Genomic DNA, 24,203 nt, shown 5'->3' with positions numbered 1-24,203 from the left:
CTCACTGGACCTTCTGGGCTGATCCTATAATTTTTAAATACTTTCTTTCCTATTTTCTAATTGTGTGTGTGTGTGTACTGTTTTCTAGGAAATCTCTTCAGTTTTATGTTCCAGTTCTTCTATTGCCTTTTTCATTTTTACTGTGTGTGTGTATATATATATATTTTTTTTTTAGTGAGGAAGATCAGCGCTGTGCTAACATCTGCCAATCCTCCTCTTTTTTTTTTTTTTTTGTATGAGGAACACTGGCCCTGGACTAACATCTGTGCCTCATCTTCCTCTACTTTATATGGCACGCCGCCACAGCATGGCTTGCCAAGCAGTGCATCGGTGCGTGCCCAGGATCCAAACCGGTGAACCTCAGGCCACCGCAGCAGAGCACGCGCACTTAACCACTTGCGCCACCGGGCCGGCCCCCTTTACTGTATATATTCTTTTGGTGAGGAAGACTGGCCCTAAGCAAATATCTGTTGCCAATCCTCCTCTTTTTGCTGAGAAAGATTGTACCTGTGCTCATCTTCCTCTATATTTTGTATGTGGCACGCTGCCTCAGCATGGCTTGATAAGCAGTGTGAAGCTCCGTGCCCGGGGTTCCAAACCTGTGAACCCTGGGCCACCGAAGCAGAGCATGCAAACTTAACCACTATGCCACCGGGCCTGCTCCTCATTTTTACTATGTTTTTAATTTCTAATACATTTTGTTGGTGTGCCCCCTTCCCTCCTTTTTAAAAATAGCATCCTGTTCTTTGTAGATGTAATATCCTTCCTTATTTCCGAGGTGCTTAATGATAGTTTTTTAGATGTTTTCATCTCTCTGTAGCCCACTTCTTCTAATTGACTTTTCTTTTCTTATTCCATTTGGACTTTGTCTTTTGTGTAGACACTTGCTGTTGACGTTTGGTGGTCTTTGTAGTGTGATGCTCATATTTAACAGCAGACACAAAAAAGCGGTTATACTCTCTCTAGGTATGGGTGGGCTTGGTAAGAGTAGTGACTCAGGGTGACCTGGCTAGGTTGTTTCCTTGGGGAATACCTGATGTTGAAATGTGGGTCTTTTCTCTTGGGCTAGTCATTGCCAGAGAAGAATCTGCAGATTCCTGCCTGGAGAGGGTAAGCCTGGATTCCAGTGTTCTGGAAACTGAGTGGAGGAAGAGAGCGGAGAGTCTTGCCAACTTATCGTATAGATGGACTTTCAGTTAATTCTCCTGTTTTCAGTGTATTATCCTTTGCTCAGTGTGCTTGGTCTCCCCTAAATTAGAGGTAGTCTGTTTCACCTCCTTTAATGAGTAACCCTCCAGCCTCTGGACTTTTGGTAGTAGCCCTCTTTTCAGCTTGACCTTGTTCTCATTTCCAGAAGTACCTGATCTACCAGGGTGCCTGGAGTGCAGTTCTGTAGATGCTTCTTAGCTCTCCCCACTATTGATGGTAGAGTGGATAGTGATGATGGTAAGGGTTGCATTTTTTAAATTGGGCAAACAGGGAGGGCTCCCTGAGAAACGATATTTGAGGAAGGACCCAGAAGAGAAAACAACTCCACTTCATAATTTCATTCATTCTGTTTTCTCCCTATTTTTCACTCTGTTTGTGTTTCTTATTTCTTAATTTTTCTTGTGCCTTTATAATTTCTTTCTATTCCTACAAGTTTTCCTTTTACTCTTTGGTAAAAGAATTACACTAGCAATACATGAGTACATTCTTGTTGTAAAAATTCAAATGCTAGAAAGTCGAAGTCCTACTTGACTAGAATCCTGTTCTTCATCTGTCCCTGTTTAGTGTATATCTTCCCAGGTTTTTACCTGTACACATTTCATATCTATGTATCTAGACCCAGTTTTCTGTGTGTTTCTGATTGTGTGTGCTGCCGTGTGGTTGTACTGCACGCCTTGCTTTGCAGCTTTACTTGTTATGTATTGAACATGTATAAATATTGACATATATCGGTCTTTAAACTGCTGCCTAGTATTTCGTTGGCTACCCCCTAATTTATTTACTCATTCCTTCATTGATGACTATTAGGAGATTTCCAGTTTTTCACTTTTGCAAACAGTGCCGCAGTGAAAATTCTTGTATGTGCCTCTGTGTATACGTGTGTGAGTATTTCTTGAGGGTAGATGATAAAAAGAGAGTTACTGTGCTGAAGCACATGCATATTTTGAATTTTCGTAAATATGGCTATATTGCCCTTTTGGAAAGTCAGTACTAATTAGCACTGTCATCAACAGTATCATCAATAGCATTTCCTCACACTCATATTTTTATTTTTTAATTGAATGGGGCAAAAAAATTGAAATTCATTTCAACTTGCTTTTCTTTGTTTCTGATTCTTCGATTGTTTCTGAAGTGGGACATCTTCCTATATGTTTGTCACTTGATGTTTTTTCTTTGACTTGCTTGTTCATACCATTTGCTTATTTTTCTGTTTTGATATTTGTTGATTTCTAAATAAATTGGTAGGAACTGTGTTTGTATTCTGCATGTTTTTCTATCGCCTGCCATATAGTTTGGAAACATTTTCACCCAGTCTTGCTTACCTTTAACTTACGTGTGGTATCTTTTGTTGCATAGAAGTTAAAGTTTTTGATTTAGTCAAATTATTAATTCATTTTAGACTTTTGGGTTTATTCTCTTTTGAAATAGAAACTTCTATGGATCTGTTTTATAGATCATGTCCATCTGTTATTTGTAGCTTTCAGCTAATTTCGATTAAGAAAAATATGCAACTAGTGGTGGCTTAAATAAGTAGCCACCATTGGCTGTTTTCCTCAAATAATCAAAAGTCTGGGGGTTGGGAGCTATTTGCAGTGGTTCTCTTGCTTTTTCTCTTGTGGTTATAAGGTGACTGCCATACTTTTCAGCAACACAGCTGCATTCAAAGCAGGAAAAAGGGGAAAAGGGATGAGGTTTTTATTAGGAAAGCAAAAGCATTTGCAGAAGCCCTGCAGTTGACTTCTGCTTGTGTTTCATTGGCAACCCTAACTGTAAGGGAGTCTGGGCAAGCTTTCCTTGTCTTTTTGGTAAAGATGAGCAAGGGAGAAAAGGAAAGGATAGGGAATAGTGTTTGGTTTTCCCACCAGTGATGTCTGCCACAACCCACAAACTTAATTTATGTAGAAACTGAGATGTTATTGATTGAAATTAAATTCTAATTTTAGTTCCTTAATGTTTTATATGTTACGATTATTTTAGGACTCCAGTTCTGTTGTAGAATGGACCCAGGCCCCAAAAGAAAGAGTTCATCGAGGATTGGAACATCTGAACAGTTACGAAGCAGAGTGGGACATGGTTAATACAGTTTCATTTAAAAAGAAACTACATACCAATGGAGGTATGAATTCAATCTTTGGAATCTTAAACTGATTTGCTACAATATAATATAAACAAAAGCGCAAAGAAAATTCTTTAATGTTCCTTAGAGGAAGGATGATTTGGTGCTTTGATTAATATGTGTAATTCTCATTTTAGTTATGTATATTTTTTAGTATATTTTCATTTTTCTTTGTTTTGTTGTGACTTCATAAAAAAGGCTTTAAAAAGACTTGTTCTGTTTGGTAGTTATTAATAGTAGAAAATAGAAATTTTCTATTGCTTTGGCTGTCTCATGCACATTTTTCTTAAACTAGTTGGGTAAAAAACATCATGTTATTTCATCCTAAAGCACTAGGGGGAGTTAGAGTATACCACTAACCCATACTGTTGTAATTTCAGTAGTTACCTGGATCCTCATAGCTCATTGCAGTCTCTCCTTTATGTATGTTTAGTGACTATTCTCTTTTATATATCTTATATATATGTTTAAATCTATGTTTGCTATGTGGTGAGTATCTACATGTAGATAACAAAAAAGAGCCAAGCTAACGGCCTGATAGAATACATATACTACGCCAAATATGATTTAGCTAGCCAGTCTGTGAGGTGGCCAGCCTAGTTGTGATCTCTTTTAAAAATATTAAACACTTGCATAAGTTAAAATGTTTTTTGTGAATTGATTCCTTTGTGTTTTATAATTAAAAGGATATTTTATCTCTTAATGATTTTGGTCTGAATTTAGAATTTATCCACATTTACCAGACTCAAAAAGGCTGGTGAGAATTTACTGGAATATGTGTTGCTACATTTATATAGCATTGTTACTAAGTAAAATTGGTTTTCATGTATGCCCTGGGGAATCATTCTCATATACAGTAGTTTTGCTTTGTACTGTATCATTCTTGGAAACATTGACAGTTGTTAAGAAGTAAATAGTAATTCACAAGCTTTTAATAACAATCAGCTCATGCATGTATGTGTGTCTCTTTTTTTTGGCATTCCCTTTCTACTGAAGGGAAGTTTCTTAGCAGAACAATGCAAAGTATTAAGGAAGGATAAAACCACAGGATTTTAGTATATTTGGCATGTGAGGGATTTTTAACTTCTCTAGACTAGATCTTCAGGATTTGTTTTATGTGAATTGCTGTTTTTTGTTTGTTGTTGCCTAATATTGTTAAATCCTTGAAAATGAAGAAGACAAGCCACAGGAATGAGCAAAAGTGAATCAATGAGTGACTTTTCAGAATTTCATAAAAGAAAGATGCATTACATATATATGAGAAAAGCATAATCTGACAATGAAGATCTTTTTATTTTTTTTATTTATTTGATTTTTTTTAAGATTTTTTGTTGATTGCAGTAACATTGGTTTATAATGTTGTATAAATTTCAGGTGTACATCATTATACTTCTATTTGTGCATGGATTACATCATGTTCTCACATTCACCACCCAAATACTAATTACGATCCATCACCAGACACATGTGCCTAATCATCCCTTTTGCCCTCCTCCTTTCCCTCTTCCCCTCTGGTAACCACCAATCCAATATCTGTCTCTATGTTTTTGTTTGTTGCTGTTATTATCTACTACTTAATGAGTGAGATCATACAGTATTTGACCTTCTCCCTCTGACTTATTTCACTTTGCATAATATCCTCAATGTCCATCCATGTTGTCACAAATGGCTGGATTTCATCGTTTCTTGTGGCTGAGTAGTATTCCATTGTGTATATATACCACATCTTTTTTATCCATTTATCCCTTGATAGGCACTTAGGTTGCTTCCAAGTCTTGGCTATTGTGAATAACGCTGCAATGAACACAGGGGTGCATGTATCTTTACGCATTGGTGTTTTCAAGTTCTTTGGATAAATACCCAGCAGTGGAATAGCTGGATCGTATGGTAATTCTATCCTTAATTTTTTAAGGAATTAAAGATCTTTTTAGATTAGTGATTTTTAACTTTAGCTGCACATTGAAATCACCTGGGGAGGTTAGGCTTTTTTAAAAAATACCAATGCCTGGTTTTATCCAGCAAAGTAAATCAGACTCTGGAGGTGGAGCCTGGGCATTTGTAGTTTTCAAAAGTTCTCCTGGTGATTTTTTTTTTTTTCCCCCCAAAGCCCCAGTAGATAGTTGTATGTCATAGTTGCACAGCCTTCTAGTTGCTGTATGTGGGACGCGGCCTCAGCATGGCCAGAGTAGCAGTGTGTCGGTGTGCACCCGGGATCCGAACCCGGGCCGCCAGCAGCGAAGTGCACGCACCCAACCGCTAAGCCATGGGGCCGGCCCATCTTCTGGTGATTTTAGTGTGCAGAGTTGAGAACCTCTGTGTAGCTTAGCAAAAAATGACAGATGTAATTACTGCTTATGTAGCTTGGCCATGCACTGTGACTTATAAAGTAAAGAGCCTTTATTTAGCAATTATTAAAAGTTAAGGAGACATTTTCTTTTTTCTTTTCTTTTTCCATTCAGTATTTTAAAAATGTTATGATTGTGCACAACTGTAAGAAATACATTGAACAGTATGGCCCAGTGTGCATACACATGCACATATTTAACAGAACAAGGAGTTATGAAGTGCAGTACATTCTGTTCCATGCCATCCCATCTTATCCTAGACTGTCTATCTCATCCACTTATTTTTCATCAAAACTCCTTCCTAAAGGAGGCATTTTCTAAGCTTGATGTTTCAGAATTCAAAATTATGCCATTATGAAACATTTTTTATATTTTTAGAAAGCGTTTTTTTCAAATAGAATTTTTACTTATTTAGTTTATTATAACCTTCACATTTTTTACTTTTTTACTTTTATTTGTGATTCACAAAGGAAACTTGGGATAGACCTTTAAAAAAATTGACTATCAAAGACTTGCATAAGTTTATATTTCTTACGAGTTTCTCCTGCTAAGTCTTTGTTTTCATATACCAGAGCAAATGTTTTGAAAATGTGTCTTTCCAGAACAACAGACTGCCATCATGTTCTGGAAACCTATCCAAATAAAGTGTCAAGTCTGTGATGTTATTAAACGACATATGGAGACTTATTGAACTGTTTTGTTTTGCTCTTCTGCTGTTGGGTTCAGTTTTCCCATGTCAGTGTGTTGGAGATATTTTTTACATGTATTTGGTAATATAGTAAGTTCATCGGAACTAATTGCCTTTCTTTAAGGAGAAAGAAGGAAATTTTGAGTTGATTCTTGGATTCTGTTAGTTTTCGTTTATAATCATTTCTATTTGTGGTTAGCTATTGATGGTAGACTGAATTGCAGATTACTTTTATGTTGAGTTGGTACTAGGTTACTCACTGCTTCCACACTTCTTTGAGTACCTGCTGTGTGCTGGTCACTTCTCTAGGCACTGGGGATATAGTTTTGAGCAAAATGAAGTTCCTTTTGTCATGAAGCTTATATTCTAGTAAAGGGACTTCTAGAATTGACTTGTGATATTTCTCTCATTGTTTATCAGAGCCTTAAGTGAGGAAATGCGTGAGGCATTTCCTCTTGTATTTAGTATGTAATGTGTGTCTCTTCCGTCAACAAGTGAAAGTCAATGAAAATTTTTACTTTTGAATATACACAAACTCTGGATAATTCATATAGCCTACATGTATTATTTAATATTCTCCATATAATTTTATTGCATTAATTTGGATTAAATACTGTTTGTATAATTGAAGAATTTAATTAAAAAATCTTTATATCTAGTTTTTCTTTACTGTTTTGCTGTGAAAATGTTTTTGGTCTTTGCAAATAATTTAGTAGTATGTGTCCTTTCTAGGTAATCCAAGTACATTCACACTTACATGATTCGTGAAGATGTTGGAATTCTAGAATTGTTCTCACTTTGATATTAGCTTGTAGTAGTGTTATGAGGTCTATAATATAAATTTCAGTGAAACATGATGTATAGTAGTCAAGTGGGCACATGGCAGTTAATCCAGTACCAGCCTTAGATATGAGTTTACCATCTGAACTGTTCTGGAAGCTAGGCAGGTCACTGTATAGATAAGTTACTTTAGCCTTTCTGAACTTCCTTTGAAATGATACTTGTTAAAGCATCCATGAAATAATGATGGTGCCGGCATTCCTTGCAGGTAGAGGTTTCTGTAAGTTGTAGATCTCTCTGTGTCAGTTTAAGAGATCTTGTTGGAGGTAATGGAGCTACAGTGTTCCTGACTATGTAGGAAGGTGACGTACATGCAGGTCAACACCGACTGATCTACCTTTTGATCAGGTTTTGTAAGCAGATATCTTCTATGTAGTTTATCTTTGCAGAATTGATAGTGTGGGGTGGAATTAATGAAGAGCTCGAATAACAGGATACTAGGACGCTTTTTAGGAAATAACGTTAGAGAAAAGGTTTTTTAAAATTTAAGAGACATGATATACATATGTCTGAGTTAAAATGTTAAAATAAAATGCCATTTTAACATTAGAAATTAATTAAAGTGTTAGAAGAAAGATAACATTTTTCCTTTATTCTTTACATTTTTATTTAAATAGACAATCTTTAAGTTGCTTCTTATCAATTATGATGTTCTTCACAAACCTAGGATTTTCAGCTTCTATAAACAGCCCACAGACTCAGAAAATGCTTTATTTTACATAACTGTAGTTTGTTTTGAACTGAGGTCTTAATTTAGTAGAAGGTAGATTTAGCAGAAAGATTGAATGTATTCATTTTCTTTGAAGCATTCACAACTTAATCTTTTCATCCTCAGTATCCCCCTATTCTTTGGGTTTTTGCAAATAAAATGTCTGTATATTCACTGCAATGTTATTTTTTATACTAGTATACTTAGCTTCACTGAGTGCAGTCTAGTAAAATTAATTGCAAAAGGAAGTGAGGAAATAAAGCATTTCTTTTTCTCCTTTTTTTAAAAATAACTCTCTTTTAAATAGCATCATGCCATTTGTATTTGGAGAAGATTAACATTTGTTGAGTATTTGGTGTATACTTGGTACTATACTAGTTACTTGGCTAGTATTATCTCTTTTAATTCTTAGAATAACATTGGGAGGTAAGTATAATTATCTCTGTTTTACAGATGAAGAAACTGAGGCTCAGGGAAATTCAGTTATTTCCCCCAGATCATTCAGTTAGTAAGATGATGGTGTTGCACTTCAAATCCAGCCTGCCTGCTTCCAAAGCTGTGGTGATTTTGGGGCAAAGCTTGTATTTTAAATAGGGATAACATTTTTCAATTTGTATGCAGTGGATAATTATTTTAAAAACTATTCTTTTAAGAAAATGTGTGTTGCCATGTCTGATACAAGTGGAAGCCATAGTAATATGCATGTTATAGTCATTCCTTAGGTTCAACAAATTTCTGTTAGGCAGTCAGTGCTTTTTAAAAAGGTGAACAAAAATATTTTGCCCCACTTTCTTGTTTTTAAGATGCTCCAAGTCATAGAAATGGGAAAAGCAAATGGTCATTCCTATTCAGTTTGACAGACCTGAAATCAGTCAAGCAAAACAAAGAGGGTATGGGCTGGTCGTATTTGGTATTCCGTCTGAAGGATGATGTCGTGCTCCCTGCGCTGCACTTCCATCAAGGAGATAGCAAACTGCTGATTGATGCTCTTGAAAAATACGTGGTCTTGTGTGAGTAAGTATCACATTGTCTTCCACTTCGTGAAATTGGATTGTTGTATTGGTCCCAAGGCAAACTATTTTTACTTGTCATTGGGTATCAGTGACCTATATGCATGTCAGGGCACAAGCAGCTATGTTTTTTCTGGAATATTGACTGCTTTGGATGAATGACTGAATAAAATTTTGCCGTTTTAGTTATTTGGATCTGCAACTTATCACCTTATTACTGTTTTAAAGAAAAGAGTGGTCTGATATTTTTTATACACATTTAAATGAATGGTGCATCAGCAACTTATGGATTATATATTTACTGAATTTACCTTTTATTGTGTAGTTTCTGTTAAATATAGAGTTTTATTTGTAGTGTTGCAAATTTAAGTCAGGCCTAAGCCCTTTATAAAATTACTCTAAGTGTGGAAGATAGGGCTTTCTCATTTTCCAGAAATCTTATGTCTTACATTTCTTTACCTGTGTGCATTGGTACACACGTTTTTTCTTGCTTTCACTCTCAGCAGATATGTTTTGGATGTGTATTACGTTCTGGGCACTATGCTTGCTATGTAGTCGTGAACAAAATGGCATGTTGCTGTGTACCTGAGAGTTTATGGTCTTGTGAAGGATGCCGGCCAGTAAATGGCAATAAAACTCAAGAACTAAGATGAAGAAAGTACAAGGTGCTTTGGGAGCTCCCAGGAAGGGAAGAAGAATATCTCATTCAGACTGGGGTTGGGGAGGGGTAAGGGATGACTTTCTGGAGGAAGTAAAATCTAAGTTGAGACCTGACAAATGAGTGAACATTAGTGTGAAACAGAAGGAGAAATTTAGAGGGAGAGATGTTTTAAGTAAAGGGAAGAATACAAAACATGGTATAATCACAGAACAGAGTAGTTCACTATCACAGGTCTGCATAGTGGGAGAGGAGAGGGTGCCAGATTTAAAGATGAGGACAGAGGTGAGTAAGGGCCAGAGCATGAAGGATCTTGTAAATCACGTTAGCAGGTTGTTCCACTCATCTAGATGAGATTTTAGTGGCATGAACTAAGAGAGTGACAGCAAAGATAGAAGTATTGGAGGAATATTTAGGGTTAGAGTTTGTGATTGATTGGCTATGTGGGTGAGAAGAAGGGAGAAGTTGAGATTTTTGAGCTTGGGGAACTATCGGGATGATTGTTAACTTCATTAATAAAGTCTTTACTTTATAATAGAGTAACATCATGCCTAAATTTCATTATATAAAGCTAGGAGTGATCCAGAAGTTGAAGGATTTTGATTATTTGTTTTCTGCCATGGAATTCTGCCCCCTACCATGTTGACCACCTCTAGCTGGCACTAGGCATGCTGATCAGTACCAGTAACCATAAGAAAGTCAGGCTTAGTTGGTAGTATGTGGGTCTTGGATCTTGAAGTGAGAATCTGTGAATAGGCTACCACCCCCGGGAGGTTAAGTAGGTTTCAGGAGGCGCAGTGTTATGATCGGGGCAGAAGGTTTTGCTGTTGAATAGCAGGTGTTAAAGACATGGGAGTTTTAGCGCCACGGCAAGTTCAGTGTCAAGCAGTGCAGTGATGTAACTGTTGCGAAAGCACTCGTTTGAGACTGTTGATTAAAGCGTAGTATCCAGGATGAAGTGGTATTACCCCTCTACTCTTGACTGGTAAGATCATGTTTTGGAGAACTAGGCTTAATTTTAAGCACTGCATTTTAAGTGTGTGAGACGAACTATACTACATGGAAAAGATGACTAGTGTAATGAGAGGGATAAAAATGGTATCATGAACAACATTAGAAGGATGTGGGGATTTAACTTGAAGAAGAGGAGTTTAGGTGCAACATTAAATAAAATCCAAACTTCATTAAATAAAATCCAAACTTCTCCCTGTGGCCAGTGAGGGCCTGCCCTGTCTTAGCTCTGTTTGTCTCTTAAACCTCATCTCATGCCTTTCTCTTCTATATTTGAGGCACATGGTTTTCTTTCAGGTCCTGAAATGCCCTAAACTCTTTCTTGTCTTAGGGTCCTATATGTATGCTGTTCCTTTGGCTTGGAATATTCTTCTCCCTTTCTGATCCCTGAGGTCTCAGTTTAATGTCACTTCCTTGGAGGGGCTTTTCTAGATCCCCCCCTCTCCCATTTAGTGTAGATTTCCACCTCCATTCCTTTTCGCTGTCTTGTTCCCTTGTTTGCTTCCTTCATGGCTCTTGACAGAGTCCACTAATGTTGTCTGTTGACTTCTTTTATGTTCTGCTCTAAAATATAAGCCCATAAGGCAGGGGTTACATCTGTCTTGTTTACATTTCCTCCTAAGTTCCTCGCCACTGTTCTGGCACATATTTGTGCAGTAAATCTTAGTTGAATGAATAAATGGCATGGTACTTATCAATTCTACAAATAATTTTGAAAGGATTGTTATAAGAAGTAAATTGTACATTTGTTTTGCATGATTCCAAAGAGAAATTAGAAGGAAACAGGTTTTAGCTCAAGAGGTAGAGAGTTTTCTATCCTGGATGGGTTCTAGAATAGACTCAACAGTCACTTAGGTGTCTGTAAGGGAATGTGTACTTTGAACGTGTGTTGGTGATGTTTTAATGAGGGTTGTGAGTGAAACTTTGTTTCCTGTTCTATGTTTGTAAACAAGTGAGAAGTAAATATAAGAATCAGACAGATGGTGATAAAAATATCATTATTGGTGAAGCTTAGATATGCAGCATCATGATTCACTCCAAATTAGTTTTGAATTCACCCAATTATCACTTTTAGATAATCACAGGTCTCCCTAGTGAGGACAGACCACTTATGATGTGAATGAGAGCAGACTAGAAACCACCTTCTCTGTTGGCAGGCAGATCCTAGAGAAAGAGAGAGCCTGGAAGGGGTTATGCCAAGTATGCACCTTACTCTTTCCTGATCTCAACAATCACATATGTCCCTGTGAAAAAAGAGAGTTTCTTTAGTAGAAGTACGTATTTCCTTTTGGAAACATGAAGCCTTGGGAATGGTGTTCCTCCATATATCTATATTTTCTCATTCAACACGAGTTTTTCATTTTGTTTTTTTTTTTGAGCACCTGCTATGTCCCACACTCGGTACTAAGTGCTAGAAAGGGAGCAGTAATCAAAAAAGATATGGCCCCTGCCTTAAAGGAGTTTGTACTATTGTGGGAGAGACACACATTGCTTATATAAATAAATGTAAATTTTCAGCTGTAGTAAGTGCTCTGGCTCCATGGCTTAGCGGTTAAGTGCATGTGCTCCGATACTGGCAGCCCGGGTTCGGATCCCAGGTGTGTACCGACGCACCGCTTCTCCAGCCATGCTGAGGCCGCGTCCCACATACAGCAACTAGAAGGCTGTGCAACTGTGACATACAACTATCTACTGGGGCTTTGGGGAAGGAAAAAAAGAGGAGGATTGGCAATAGATGTTAGCTCAGAGCTGGTCTTCCTCAGCAAAAAGAGGAGGATTAGCATGGATGTTAGCTCAGGGCTGATCTTCCTCACAAAAAATAAATAAAACTGTAAAAAAAAGAAAAAGATATAGCACTATGAGAGCACATAATAGGGTAATATGTAAGTTTTTTGTGTGTCAGTAGTAATCGAAGCTCTGGGAGAGAATGAGATTAACTAAGGGGAGGATAAAATGGGACAGGACATGAGCATAAGTGATTAATTGCAACCTTTAATGACCCAGTCAAAGAGAAAAACCTGGTGGAGGAGACTTTCCCTACACTTTGTTCTCTTCTCTCTTTCCATTGGGCTTTTATCATTAAGTTTATGGTCAAGTTTGTGCCTGTTCTTCCGGGAAGAGATAGCTGTCTAAAAGTGAGTCCTTCAAAAGCTACACCCCTAGTACTAGCCACTTCTCTGTTGTGTATTCTCCTGTGACACTGTTAGTGAACCAAGTGGGCTTGCCTCCTGGTGAGTTAAATAAGACTCTATGCCGTGGAAGTTGTCTCACAAAGTAAAGTGTATTTGTAGCAAATAGGAGGCCATGAGGAATCATTTCCAAATTCATGGCATCCTCGAACAAAAGAAAGCAGGAACTTTTATTTTGGATGGGGAATGAATATTCAGAAGGGAGAGGCGGGTTTTCACTTGCGCAGGCTCAGTTGGAAAACATGCTTCCACAAAATGAGGCCTAATCTCCTCCTGGAGAGATCTTTTCATTAAAGGTAAGGCAAAGGTCGTGGGTGTAGCTCTTGTGGTCAGGCTTGGTCAGTTTCAGGATGGTTGGTGGTTACACCTCCTTAACATACAAAAGGAAAAAACAACTTGGGAAAACAGTTAATTGCTTCCAAACCCACCCTTGAGTTTCTCAGGTGCCTAGTTAGTGACAACACTGGGGGCTAGTTTATTCTTTGCCCCCTGAATGGTCTGAAATGTGTAAGAATAGTATGTCAAATATTTTATCTCCAAGGCCCGCCTGTACCCTAGGCTGAAAATAAGCACTCTTTATTCTCTTTCTCATTATAAATTATGCCCAATTACGTTACGTCATATAGCTCACCGGAGATTATATGTTGAGTCCAAGTAGTAGAATGTAGATACTCCAAATAAACAATCACCAATATAAAAAAAGTCCCAAATTTGTATAAGCCATCTCCCATTATCAGATTCTTAGGGAGATATTGAATCTTTATGTTCATCAGTTATGATCCAAATACATGAAATTCCCGATACATTAAAGCCCAAAGAAATGAAAATTCCCAAATAGCTCCAGTTTTTTACTCTACTAGGTGTCAGTCGTATAAATATAAATTATATAACTGGGAATAATATATATATATATATAGTTTTGTTGTAAATATTCTGTACCTTTTTATTTTTTATTAACCTTTTTTTATTGATATTCTTAGCAATGATATTTTTATTTATTTTTTGAGTTTTCCATGTTGGTCATTCTCAGTAGCAATGTAAAATAGTTATTGCTACATCTCAGCATATAACCATTCTTCTACTGTTATAGTTTCTGAAGTTATCCTGAGATCTTTGGGAGAGCTCACTCTAAAGCCTGGGAAGTACTTCGGAATTTTCAGTAGATATGCTTCTGGAGTTTTCTATAGAAAACTGTGGCTTTCTTTAAGCCCTTTAGTAGGCTCTAATAGAATTGCTGATGTTAGCATCGTTAAAAGTTCTATCTTACTGCTACAATGAGTTTGAAAGTCTTGAATACTGTTGTCATGATGTTACCGCCCAAGGTGGGGCCTTCTGCTCGCCGCAAGACATGCCAATAGTCAAGAGGCAAGGTGGTGGGAGAAAAAGGACTTTTTTTATTACACCTTGCTAGCAAGAGGGAAGATGACTGACTAATGTCCAAAAGAACCATCTTAAGGGGGGACGAAATCTTCCAGCAGTTATATAGGCCATTGGGTTATTGGGGAGGGGGTTAGGAATGTTGACCTTCTGGTGTTACAAACTGGGAGTGCCACACCAGATCTTTCAGTTTTCGCTGATGATGTTTATTACATAGATTCTCTGTTCGAGGGTCATCACATTCCTAAGGAACTCAAAAAACCAAAGTTATTGTCTTATCGCAGCTGGGAGGTACATGCATAAGCAGGGGTTGTGAAATCTACAGAGCAGTTAGATCTCTTGGAGGGTGCATATGCAGTTGGGTTAGTTTGTCAGAGGTCGGTCAAAGTTACAATAGAGTTTTTCTTTTCTACAATATGGCTTCCCCTATGTCAACCTTGTCTTGAGCCGGTATCAACGAGAGATCAAATTCTCAGAATCCATAATATTCCCAAAATACATAAATATAATGTTTATGAATACATAATATTTAGTCTTCCCAGATTAAATCAGTGTGGTAACCTGGCAGGTGGAAACATAACGATATTCTGGAGTGCCAGCCGTCCTTGTGGTGAGCTCTGCAGTTGCTTAGCAATGTACTGCTTATCCTTTGACTGATGTAGTTTTAAAATGTGTTGTTGATTTCTTTAGGGGCAACCTAGTCTTACGTTTTTTTTAATCTCTCCTGCTCTTAGAGCTTTCCCCAGCCACTCATCACAGAGCGTTGGCAATAAAAAGTGAAATTCTTCCTTTTTAAGAAAATGTCTATGGTTGCTTGTTGGTTGGACAGTTTTTTCTTCTTTCCATCTCCAGTTCAGTGACTACAGTTTCAGAGCTGGAGCTGCATGTTTGTCCTGCTTCTACATGCATAGCCAATATTTTGAGTTTCATGACCATTTTTTCATTTGGATTTTAAAGAAATAATTTGACTTAGTTGATTGTTAGAAACAAAATAATAACCGCAGTGCCAGCAGCACTGTGCTAGGAAAAAATATGTTCCTATGTTAGTTAGTTCTCTTTTTCTGCTACTACATTTAAAAGTTGACCTATCATTAAAAAATGCCCCGTGAGAACCGATAGGTCTTCATATTAAGCATGACCCCAAAAAGTGTTCAGAAAAATGGTGTTTAATGAAAATTGAACATTTTAGAAGTTATTATATTTTTCCTAGTTCAGATGACTCCACCTCAGCTTCTTGTAAACAGCCAAGGGGCTTATTAAGCCTCCGTTGTCTCTGAAGATGGAGTGCTATTTCTGACTGCGTGAGAGTAGGATCCCATTTTGGATTTCATATCCTCCCTAGCATTGCCGTTACATCCTGTAATGTTAGAATTAAGAAGAGATAACCATTATTAAAGTTCTTATCTCAAACATTTATAATAAACTAGAAGTAGATAGCAGCAAAATAACACATCTAATTTTTATTTTAAACACAGAAAAGTTGTGAATTTCTTAAGGCTGACTTACTAAGTTATAAAACTTAATGAACAGAAAAAAGACTGAATAATTCATCTGATTACTTCGAATTAGACAGATGGCTATTTGGAAAGCATTTTATTTATTTTATAGTTATTAAGAAATGGGGAGAAAAACCGCTTCCAGAGCTTAATAAGGAAGAACTAAAAACATACTGTTACCTGAACTGTACATTATAACCTTGTTAAATATGTTCGTGTGTGTTTATAATTATGGTTAGCAAAATTAATGATCTTTAACAAATAATCTATTGTATCTTGTATTTTTTAACATCTTATATTACAGTACTACCAAGCTGTGGAATGATGTTGTTGGAAACCATTTCAAAACAGGATATTTTCCTGTGGTGTACATATTATATATCCTGATGAATTCTAAAGTGTGGTTTGACTTTAATTTTTATAATAAAGGCAGATATATTTATAAGGTTTTTCTGTTATAATTCTAAACAATAATTTGGGTTCATTACAATTTAGTCCTCTTGGTTTTACCTAGAATAAAAATATATTTCAACCCCTTTATATTTGTTAATTTAGTGTTTCCTGTTTCATGTAGTTTTGGAACTCATTTAAGATAGTTACTAAGTACTTGCTAATTTTGTATGAATAGGAAACAGTTCTAGAACTGGACTTTTAAGGGTTTTTGTTGTGGTAGTGGTTAAGGAAAAGTAACTACTTGTTAGTAATTATTCAGGTAGTGATTGGTGGAGTGTGCTAGTATTTTCTACAAATCCCTTTTTTTAATTACAGATCTCCACAAGATAAAAGAACACTTCTTGTGAATCGTCAGAGTAAGAGTCTTTCGCAGTCTTTTGAAAATCTTCTTGATGAACCAGCATATGGTTTAATACAAGTATGTTTCTTAACCTCTATCTTGTATTAATCTGTTAATTTGATTCCATTATTTTATGTACCTCGTACCTCTCACTTTCTCAGAGATTATACAGAATGAGGCAAGTGTCTCTGTGTGTATAAACTTTATGGATCTAGTCTCTGTAATTTTATGGAGATAGTGTTTCATTATTATTAGTAAGACTCAGAAGCTTCTTGGTTCTTAGTTACTCTTAAGACAGTTTTTTCCTTTATCACAATACTGAAATTGGACATCAGTAGATTTTTATCATCATAGCTTTCATTGAGTAGGTGAAAGGTCACTGTGTAAGCGACTTTGGATTCATTAAGGATAAACTTAGGCAAAAATCTGGTTTGAATTTTTATTTATTTTTATTTTTTTTTTTTTTAAATATTAGTATAGTTTTATTTCTTTTTTTTTTATAATTTTATTTATTTATTTATTTTTCCCCCAAAGCTCCAGTAGATAGCTGTATGTCATAGTTGCACATTCTTCTAGTTGCTGTATGTGGGACGCAGCCTCAGCATGGCCAGAGAAGCAGTGCGTCGGTGCGCGCCCGGGATCCGAACCCGGGCCGCCAGCATCACAGCGCACGCGCTTAACCACCAAGCCATGGGGCCGGCCTGAATTTTTATTTTCCATTTAAGTAGGTTCATTTGGGGTCATGATAATCTAATTCTCCTTAAAGTATTTGAGTATATTCTTGCATTTGGCTAAACATGTGCACTTAACACAGGTAGAAATAAAATTAATTTATTTTACACTCAGATTTCTATGTAAACTAATGAAATGATTGTCTATTCGTTCATTTATTCACATATTCCTTCAGCTGATGTTTGAGTGCTTACTCTGTCCCAGGTGCTCTCTTCTTGGTTCTAAAGATAAACAAGATAAAGAGGGAACTTTTTAGGAAGGAGGACAAGAGAGCTAAACACTGATTAAAATAAAAAGTGAGGGAACAGTTTTTCTTATTGTGAAAATAATCGTTTTAAAGATAGACCTTTAAGAAGTAAATATTTTTGCTAAATGTGAATAAGCAGGCAGTTTTGTAGCCGGAAAAACCGGGGAATCTGTCATCGTAGCCGAATCAATGAACACAATGACCAAGGATCGAGAAAAAGAAAAATGGTTTAATTTTGCAATGAGGCTGTGGTGGGCTCGTGCCCCAAAATCCACAGTCCTCCTGAGGCATTAGGAGTTGGGGCTTTTAAAGGAAAGTCTGTGGGAAAGAATGTACTGTCTAACCATTTGTTGGGGAAGTATGCTGTGGGGGTTCCAGACCTCTGGCGCCAGGCCAGCTGTCATCTCTATCTCCAGCAGGAGATGTAGGGCTCCATCAATCCATCTTCTCGAATCCCCTGAAATTTGGCCTTGGGGAGTGGAGGGCAACTGCTGCCAAGTAACAATTACAGTTTACAAGGTTTTAGGTGGGGGAGGGGGAGCTGTGGCTTTGCAGTTCGGAGTCCCCCCATCAGCCTGCGTTTAGCTGAGTTAGGGAAGCTGCAGGTGTCCTCTGTTTTGTCTGTCCCTGTGATAAATGCTGGATTTGGCGCCAGGAACCGGGAGTTGGGGAGCTTCAGCTTCTTGGTAATTTTGAGATAGCAGTCTCCCTGTAACAAACCTCAAGAACTGGTAATTAGCCAGAGTTTCAGTTTGTAGCCACCTAGGCTTTTAACAATTTATTACCTCCACTTGGCCTTGTGGAATTCAGGGACACAAAGGATAAAACAACCAATATCTGCATGTGAATGTGACTTAGAGAAACAGGGAAGGGGGAATGAGTGCTTTTTGGTTTAATCCCATATATGCTGGGTTTAATGTAGGGGAACTGATATCAGGGCCGGCATCAGTTTGAGCTTTAGAAGTAACCCTAGCAATAGAAAAACCTTTTGCTGTTTTCCAGGACAGCACCGTACAGAACAAATTACTCTTGTCGGCGTAATTTACTAGTCATATAATTAGATTAAAATGGCAGCTAATATTTAAATATTGTGAGCTTTTAAACTTAGCTATCAGATATTTTGTGTGAGACTAGTGTGGTACTGCACACTTCAAGAAATTTTTTTTTTGTGTGAAGGCAGGACTGCTAGACAGAAGAAAGCTGTTGTGGGCCATTCACCAGTGGAAAGTAAGCACTGCATATATTTCTGATGTATGCAGATTGAGTGACGCCTGCAGATTGTTTGTTTATCTTCGATTCAATCAGTAGCATTATCTTGCCAGTTAATATACTGTTTTAACCAAAGGAAAAGATTGGCTTAGAAAATTTAAATATTTTCCCCAGGAAAAAATAAAATTTTAAGATAATTTTAGAACACTCCATGTTAGTTCTGATTTCTCCCACTTTAAAAAACTTTGCCCATCCTGAGTTATTTTTATTCTTTATTTGATTAATAATGCTAATATTTTTCTTCCTACTACATAGAAAATTAAAAAGGATCCTTATACAGCAACTATGGTAGGATTTTCCAAAGTCACAAACTACATTTTTGATAGTTTGAGAGGCAGCGATCCCTCTACGCATCAACGACCACCTTCAGAAATGGCAGATTTTCTTAGTGATGCTATTCCAGGTTTAAAGATAAATCAACAAGAAGAACCAGGATTTGAAGTCATCACAAGAGTGAGTGAAGATTTATATTAGTATAGCTTTTATATTTTAACAGGAGAAATGCGTTTTAAATGTGTACCAAATACTATAGAAACCTAATTTTGGTTGTCTGCCTCTTTCTCATAATCCTTTCTCTTTTTTTGCTAAATAATATATCTAACAACTAATGCTTGTCCTGCCACCAAATTCTTGGTTTGTTCTTCGTTGATGACTACTTATACTTTGTGTTCGTTAGTGTTAGATCTCTTTTCTTTGATTACCTGTTGATAATAATGAACAGGCTGTTTCACTGAGTGCATAGTTCAGCCTGCGTGTTGCCCCTGCTTCTGTCCGTGGTTTCTGTGTTTTCTCAGTAGGCACAGGACACCACTCTAGGGCTTTTATTCTTGTGTGGATCTTTCCTTCTCTAACTAAGATGGATTTTGGCCCTGAATTGTGGCAAATCTCAACAAGATTTTGAACTTGCTATAATTCTAGGCTGCACATAGTTAGAACATTATAAATATCTAAATTGTGGGCCTTAATTAAAAGGCTTATCTTTCAAATGGCGTTTTTAAATTACCAACATCTGTTAATTGAATAAAAAACTGTAGAAAATGCCAAGTGGAGCTAATGGATCATGAATCAATTCTGAGAGCTACAAATTTTAGTTTGAAAGAAAAGCTAATTTTAGAATATGATTAATGGAATAATACTCTCTTTTTTAATAATATAGCATACCATTTAGTTTGAAGGGTCTCTTACAGAATTTACATGTTGAGTATTCTGTACTTAAGTAATTGAAGCCCAAAATAACAAATGTTTTCCTACCTCTGAATTTATCACCCAGTTTGTGTTTAATAGGAGGGAAAACGTATGGAATGCTGACTATTATAGTTCATAAAGTAAATATTGGAAAATAAAGGAAGATATTCAGAAATGAGTTGGAATAGTATTTTAGTTTTAGTTTTTATATACCTTGATTTCATTTCACTGATTACAGCTACGTTCCTTATTGCTTATCTTCTTGTTTTAGATTGATTTGGGAGAACGACCTGTTGTTCAGAGGAGAGAGCCAGTGTCTCTGGACGAATGGACTAAGAACATGGATGCTGAAGGAAGAATTTTAAATGTAGACAATATCAAGCAGAGGATATTTAGAGGGGTAAATACTTTAATATGGATTGTATTTTGAACTACTAGTATTCACATTTTCTTTCCTTTCTCTCTTTTTTTTTTTTGGTAGGGGGTAGGAGAATGAACTCCTTTTTGATGAATGATGCCTTAAAATCCCTGTAGGACAGAGTGAGGTGCTTGTGCTGTCCCTCGGGGTTGGCTGGAGGTCTACCATTAAGCCTAGGGAAAGATACTCTTCCTTCTTGAAGTTCTGGGGTATGTGAAGGGAGCATGTTTGTACCCCAGTGGTCATTGCCTTACCCGGTAAGGATCCCTCTGTCTGCTCTGCAGTCTACTGTAGACTCTGCATTGTTTAAGCTTCCGCAGCTGCTTACATCTTCAGAATGTAGAAGTCAAAAACAAGGTAGTATTCACTGAAGTGAGCTATCTTTATATATAAAACTCTTAAATATTAGTCTTCCTGTTTATTTATATGCAAGTTTTGTGAACTTAAAGTATTGCATTCTTTTTTACCAGTGTGTTTAATATGCATGTTTTCTTCAGGGACTTAGTCATGTGTTGAGAAAGCAAGCATGGAAATTTCTTCTGGGTTATTTTCCTTGGGACAGTACCAAGGAGGAAAGAACTCAATTACAGAAACAAAAAACGTAAGTTTTGGTTTTTTGTGTGTTCATCAAAGAAATGCAAATAACTGACCCATAAGTATAGAGTTCCTAGGTAACAATTTGGAATAGACTAGGGTATGGGAAAATAACTTTATTTTCATCTTTTTAATTTAAAAATTATGAGCACTGTAGTTATTTCAGATCAGAAACACTTATTAGAAGGACCTCATTGCAATTATGTTGGTGAATATGTAGAAAATGGTAAAAAAAATTTCCAGTCCCCTCATACAAATGTTTTGCATACATGAAAAATAACTAGTTAGATAGAGATTTTTAAATATGTTTCATTCATCTTGATTCATTTCAGCAATTTGTTACAAAATTATAAAAATGGCTCATAAGAAGTGTATTTGCTATTTAGGTTAATTACCTTTAAATTATTTTCCTCCTGCTCTTGTAACATAAATTGGTCTTTCATTCTTTTTGGAAAAGTGTTTCTATTTTAAATAATTACTCAGACTCAAAAAGAAGAAACACAGACCAACTTTCCAGGTACACTTCTTATTCCCAGTTCGTCAGTCTAGCCTTTGATTTAAAGCTCACTCTAATCATTATGTGCATATTCAAACTCTTGGACAGTCTTCTCTCTTTTCAACACCTTTGCTGGTCCTTCTAAGACATTTTCACATTAACCAGTTTCTGCAATAAACTGGTTGGAAAATGGAACTCTTATGTCACGTTTAAAAAAAAAATCTTGTAGATTTTTATTTGTAATTATTCAGAAATATTAGTAGTTAAAATATTTAATGACTGGAATAATTTTAGGTATGATATTAAGGATTGAGATAATGTTTCCTTAAAATCATACTTAAATTATTCTAGTAGTTTAAACACAGTTTATGACATGTGTAAGGTTATTTTATTTATCTTTTATTTTCACTTACTTATTATAACTTGAAACATTGCATCATAATTGCTTTGATACCTTGTGTATAGAAAACTCAAATTTTTTTTAAAATAAAGTGTTCAAATAGCTTTTTTTTTTAAATGTAAAATTGCTTTCTATAGTGATGAATACTTCAGAATGAAGTTACAGTGGAAATCTGTCAGCGAGGAACAAGAGAAGAGAAATTCAAGGTTAAGAGATTATAGAAGTCTTATCGGTAATTTTTCTTAATTTTGGAAATGCTTGAGAGGGGTTTACGTTGATGTCTTGATAAGATTTAAGAAGTGAAGATATATGCTACAGAATTAGGGCTCAAAAGAGAAATTAGAATTGGCGAGTACCTTAGAATGTGTGTTGAATGTTCTTCGTTGTTCCTTTTCCAATAGGAATATGAATTCAGTCAGTATATTTATAAGTACTGATATAGTTTATTTTTAATTCCCAAATGTGAATTTTAAAAAACGAGCGTTTAACTTTATTTGCTTGTTGAATTAATTTCATTAAAAAACATTGTCTTGCTTATTATAAAGAAAAGTTTGTTTATTATAGAAAAATTAGGAACCATAGATGAGCAAAAAGAAAATAAAAATTAGTTTTGTTTCTGTCATCCATAGATAACTACGGTGAATGTGCTTTGGTTTATAGCCCTTCAGACCTTCTCTAAATATGCATATATTTCATTTTTTTTGAATTAAATAAATGACTCCATATAGATAGTAAATTCTTGTCAGTATTTGAGAATTGAATAACTATTCACCTGGGAATAATTATTCTCTAAAAAAGAGATGCTTGATAGACTTTTACATTAAAAGAATTAGACTTATTTCCAAATAGTGAGTACTGGGTTGTCTGGCTCTTCTGATAAAGACCAGGTTGGTGTAAGTTATTGAAGGAATGCATAGTTCCTGCTGTACGTGCCTACCTGACAAGTTTCAGTTCATAATCTCTATTTTACAGATAAGAAAATGGCAGCATTGAGAGCACAAATGACTTGTCCAAGGTCTCATGGTTAATAAGGGTTTGGTTAATAACGCCCAGTTTTAATGCTCTGAAGTATCTTGTTACTTAGCCTCTGTATAATTTGAGGATAGCTTTGGATAGTAGTGGAACTTATTTTATAAGTTCTTATATCGTATGTGGATTTGTTTATCTATAGCTTCATAAATAAAGGTAGAGGGATGTTGTTTTACCACCCTAGTCTCACCACCATCCCATGGAAGAAAAAGATCTCTAACTTACAGTTCGAAAGCCCAACATAACAGACTGATTTGGTAGCTTTTGTAGAAATAATGGCAAATGCTGAGATCTTGTAGGCAGTCATACTTTTAATTGAAAAAGAACTTTATTTTTCTGAAAAATAAAATACACCAGAATAAACGGTGTCCTTCCTCTGGTTCAGGCAGAAAGTTGGGGATCTTGAGGCATGGGATTACCTGAAATTTCCAGCTGAAGCTCCTGCTAGTTTCAGTTTCAGTAGGGAAAATGATAATGAACTGTTTTTTCCTGTTTGGGCATAAAAGATTTGAACTGGAAGGGATCTTAGAGATCAACTAATTCAGTATTTTAAGATTTTAAGTGTTTTCTTTCCACATGCCATATCCTCTTCCCTTTTTATCAAGCAATGCAGTGATGGCTCTGATGTTCTCAATCATTCTTCTGTCCTGTTCTCACTCTTTCCAGGAGATTGGGGGAGAAATTTAGATGTTTTAAATCCCCATAATATAATTTGAATTGTGACATACTTTAGTCCAGTTTTCTCATTTTTAGCAGATAATAAAATTGAAGCCCAGAAAAGTTTAGTAGATTGTCTTTAGTCATCTGTCTAGTTAGTTCCATAGCCCAGACTCATTTGTAATCAGATCTAATTCTTAATTAAGTGGCCTTTCAACTATACCATGGTTTCTACCAGTTAAGAAGTATATATAAGTTGGTTTTAAAGCATTTTTTTCTATAATACTTTTTCCCAAAAGTACTCTTTAAGAGAGATTACTGAAAGCTTTTGTTTGTTTTTTGGTATACATTCACTTTATTGAAAAAATACAGGTAAGCTGTAGGCCTTGTGAATCATGCCAAGAAGTTGGGTTTTATGTTAAGTATCAAAACTATTGGAGCGTTTTAAGTAAGACTATCGTATTTATATTTTAAAATGGTTTTCTGCTGTGTGGAAAATGGGTTGAATGAAGGTGAAAGTAGGAACAGGGAGACCAATTACTAGGAACAACTACAAGCAAGAGATGATGGTAGCAGAGAAGTAGAAAGTAAATGGAGTCAAGTTATATTTTGGTGATAGAATAGATAAAACTTCTTGACCTAGTAAATGTAGGGTATGAAGGGGAAAGAGAAGTCAAGGATGGAGCGTTTCTTGACTTGGGAATTTAGGTAGTTGATGGTGCCACTTACTGAGAT

General features: G+C 36.1%; 1 protein-coding gene across 1 annotated transcript in view; it reads left to right on the top strand.

Moving 5' to 3' along the window:
• TBC1D15 (TBC1 domain family member 15) overlaps positions 1-24,203 on the top strand; it is a 76,005-nt gene that overhangs the window by 29,348 nt on the left and 22,454 nt on the right. The window contains exons 4-10 of the mRNA XM_004417868.3: positions 3,187-3,325; positions 8,711-8,921; positions 16,417-16,519; positions 18,945-19,142; positions 20,146-20,274; positions 20,790-20,893; positions 21,920-22,014. Of these exons, the coding sequence (XP_004417925.2) occupies positions 3,187-3,325; positions 8,711-8,921; positions 16,417-16,519; positions 18,945-19,142; positions 20,146-20,274; positions 20,790-20,893; positions 21,920-22,014 (979 nt within the window). The remainder of the gene's footprint in view (positions 1-3,186; positions 3,326-8,710; positions 8,922-16,416; positions 16,520-18,944; positions 19,143-20,145; positions 20,275-20,789; positions 20,894-21,919; positions 22,015-24,203) is intronic.

This window comes from Ceratotherium simum, chromosome 25 (assembly GCF_057802395.1).
Source record: "Ceratotherium simum simum isolate JZ-2026a chromosome 25, ASM5780239v1, whole genome shotgun sequence".
NCBI lineage: Eukaryota > Metazoa > Chordata > Mammalia > Perissodactyla > Rhinocerotidae > Ceratotherium > Ceratotherium simum.
The sequence above is the reverse complement of the archived record's forward strand: the minus strand, read 5'-3'. Positions and strand labels throughout refer to the sequence as shown.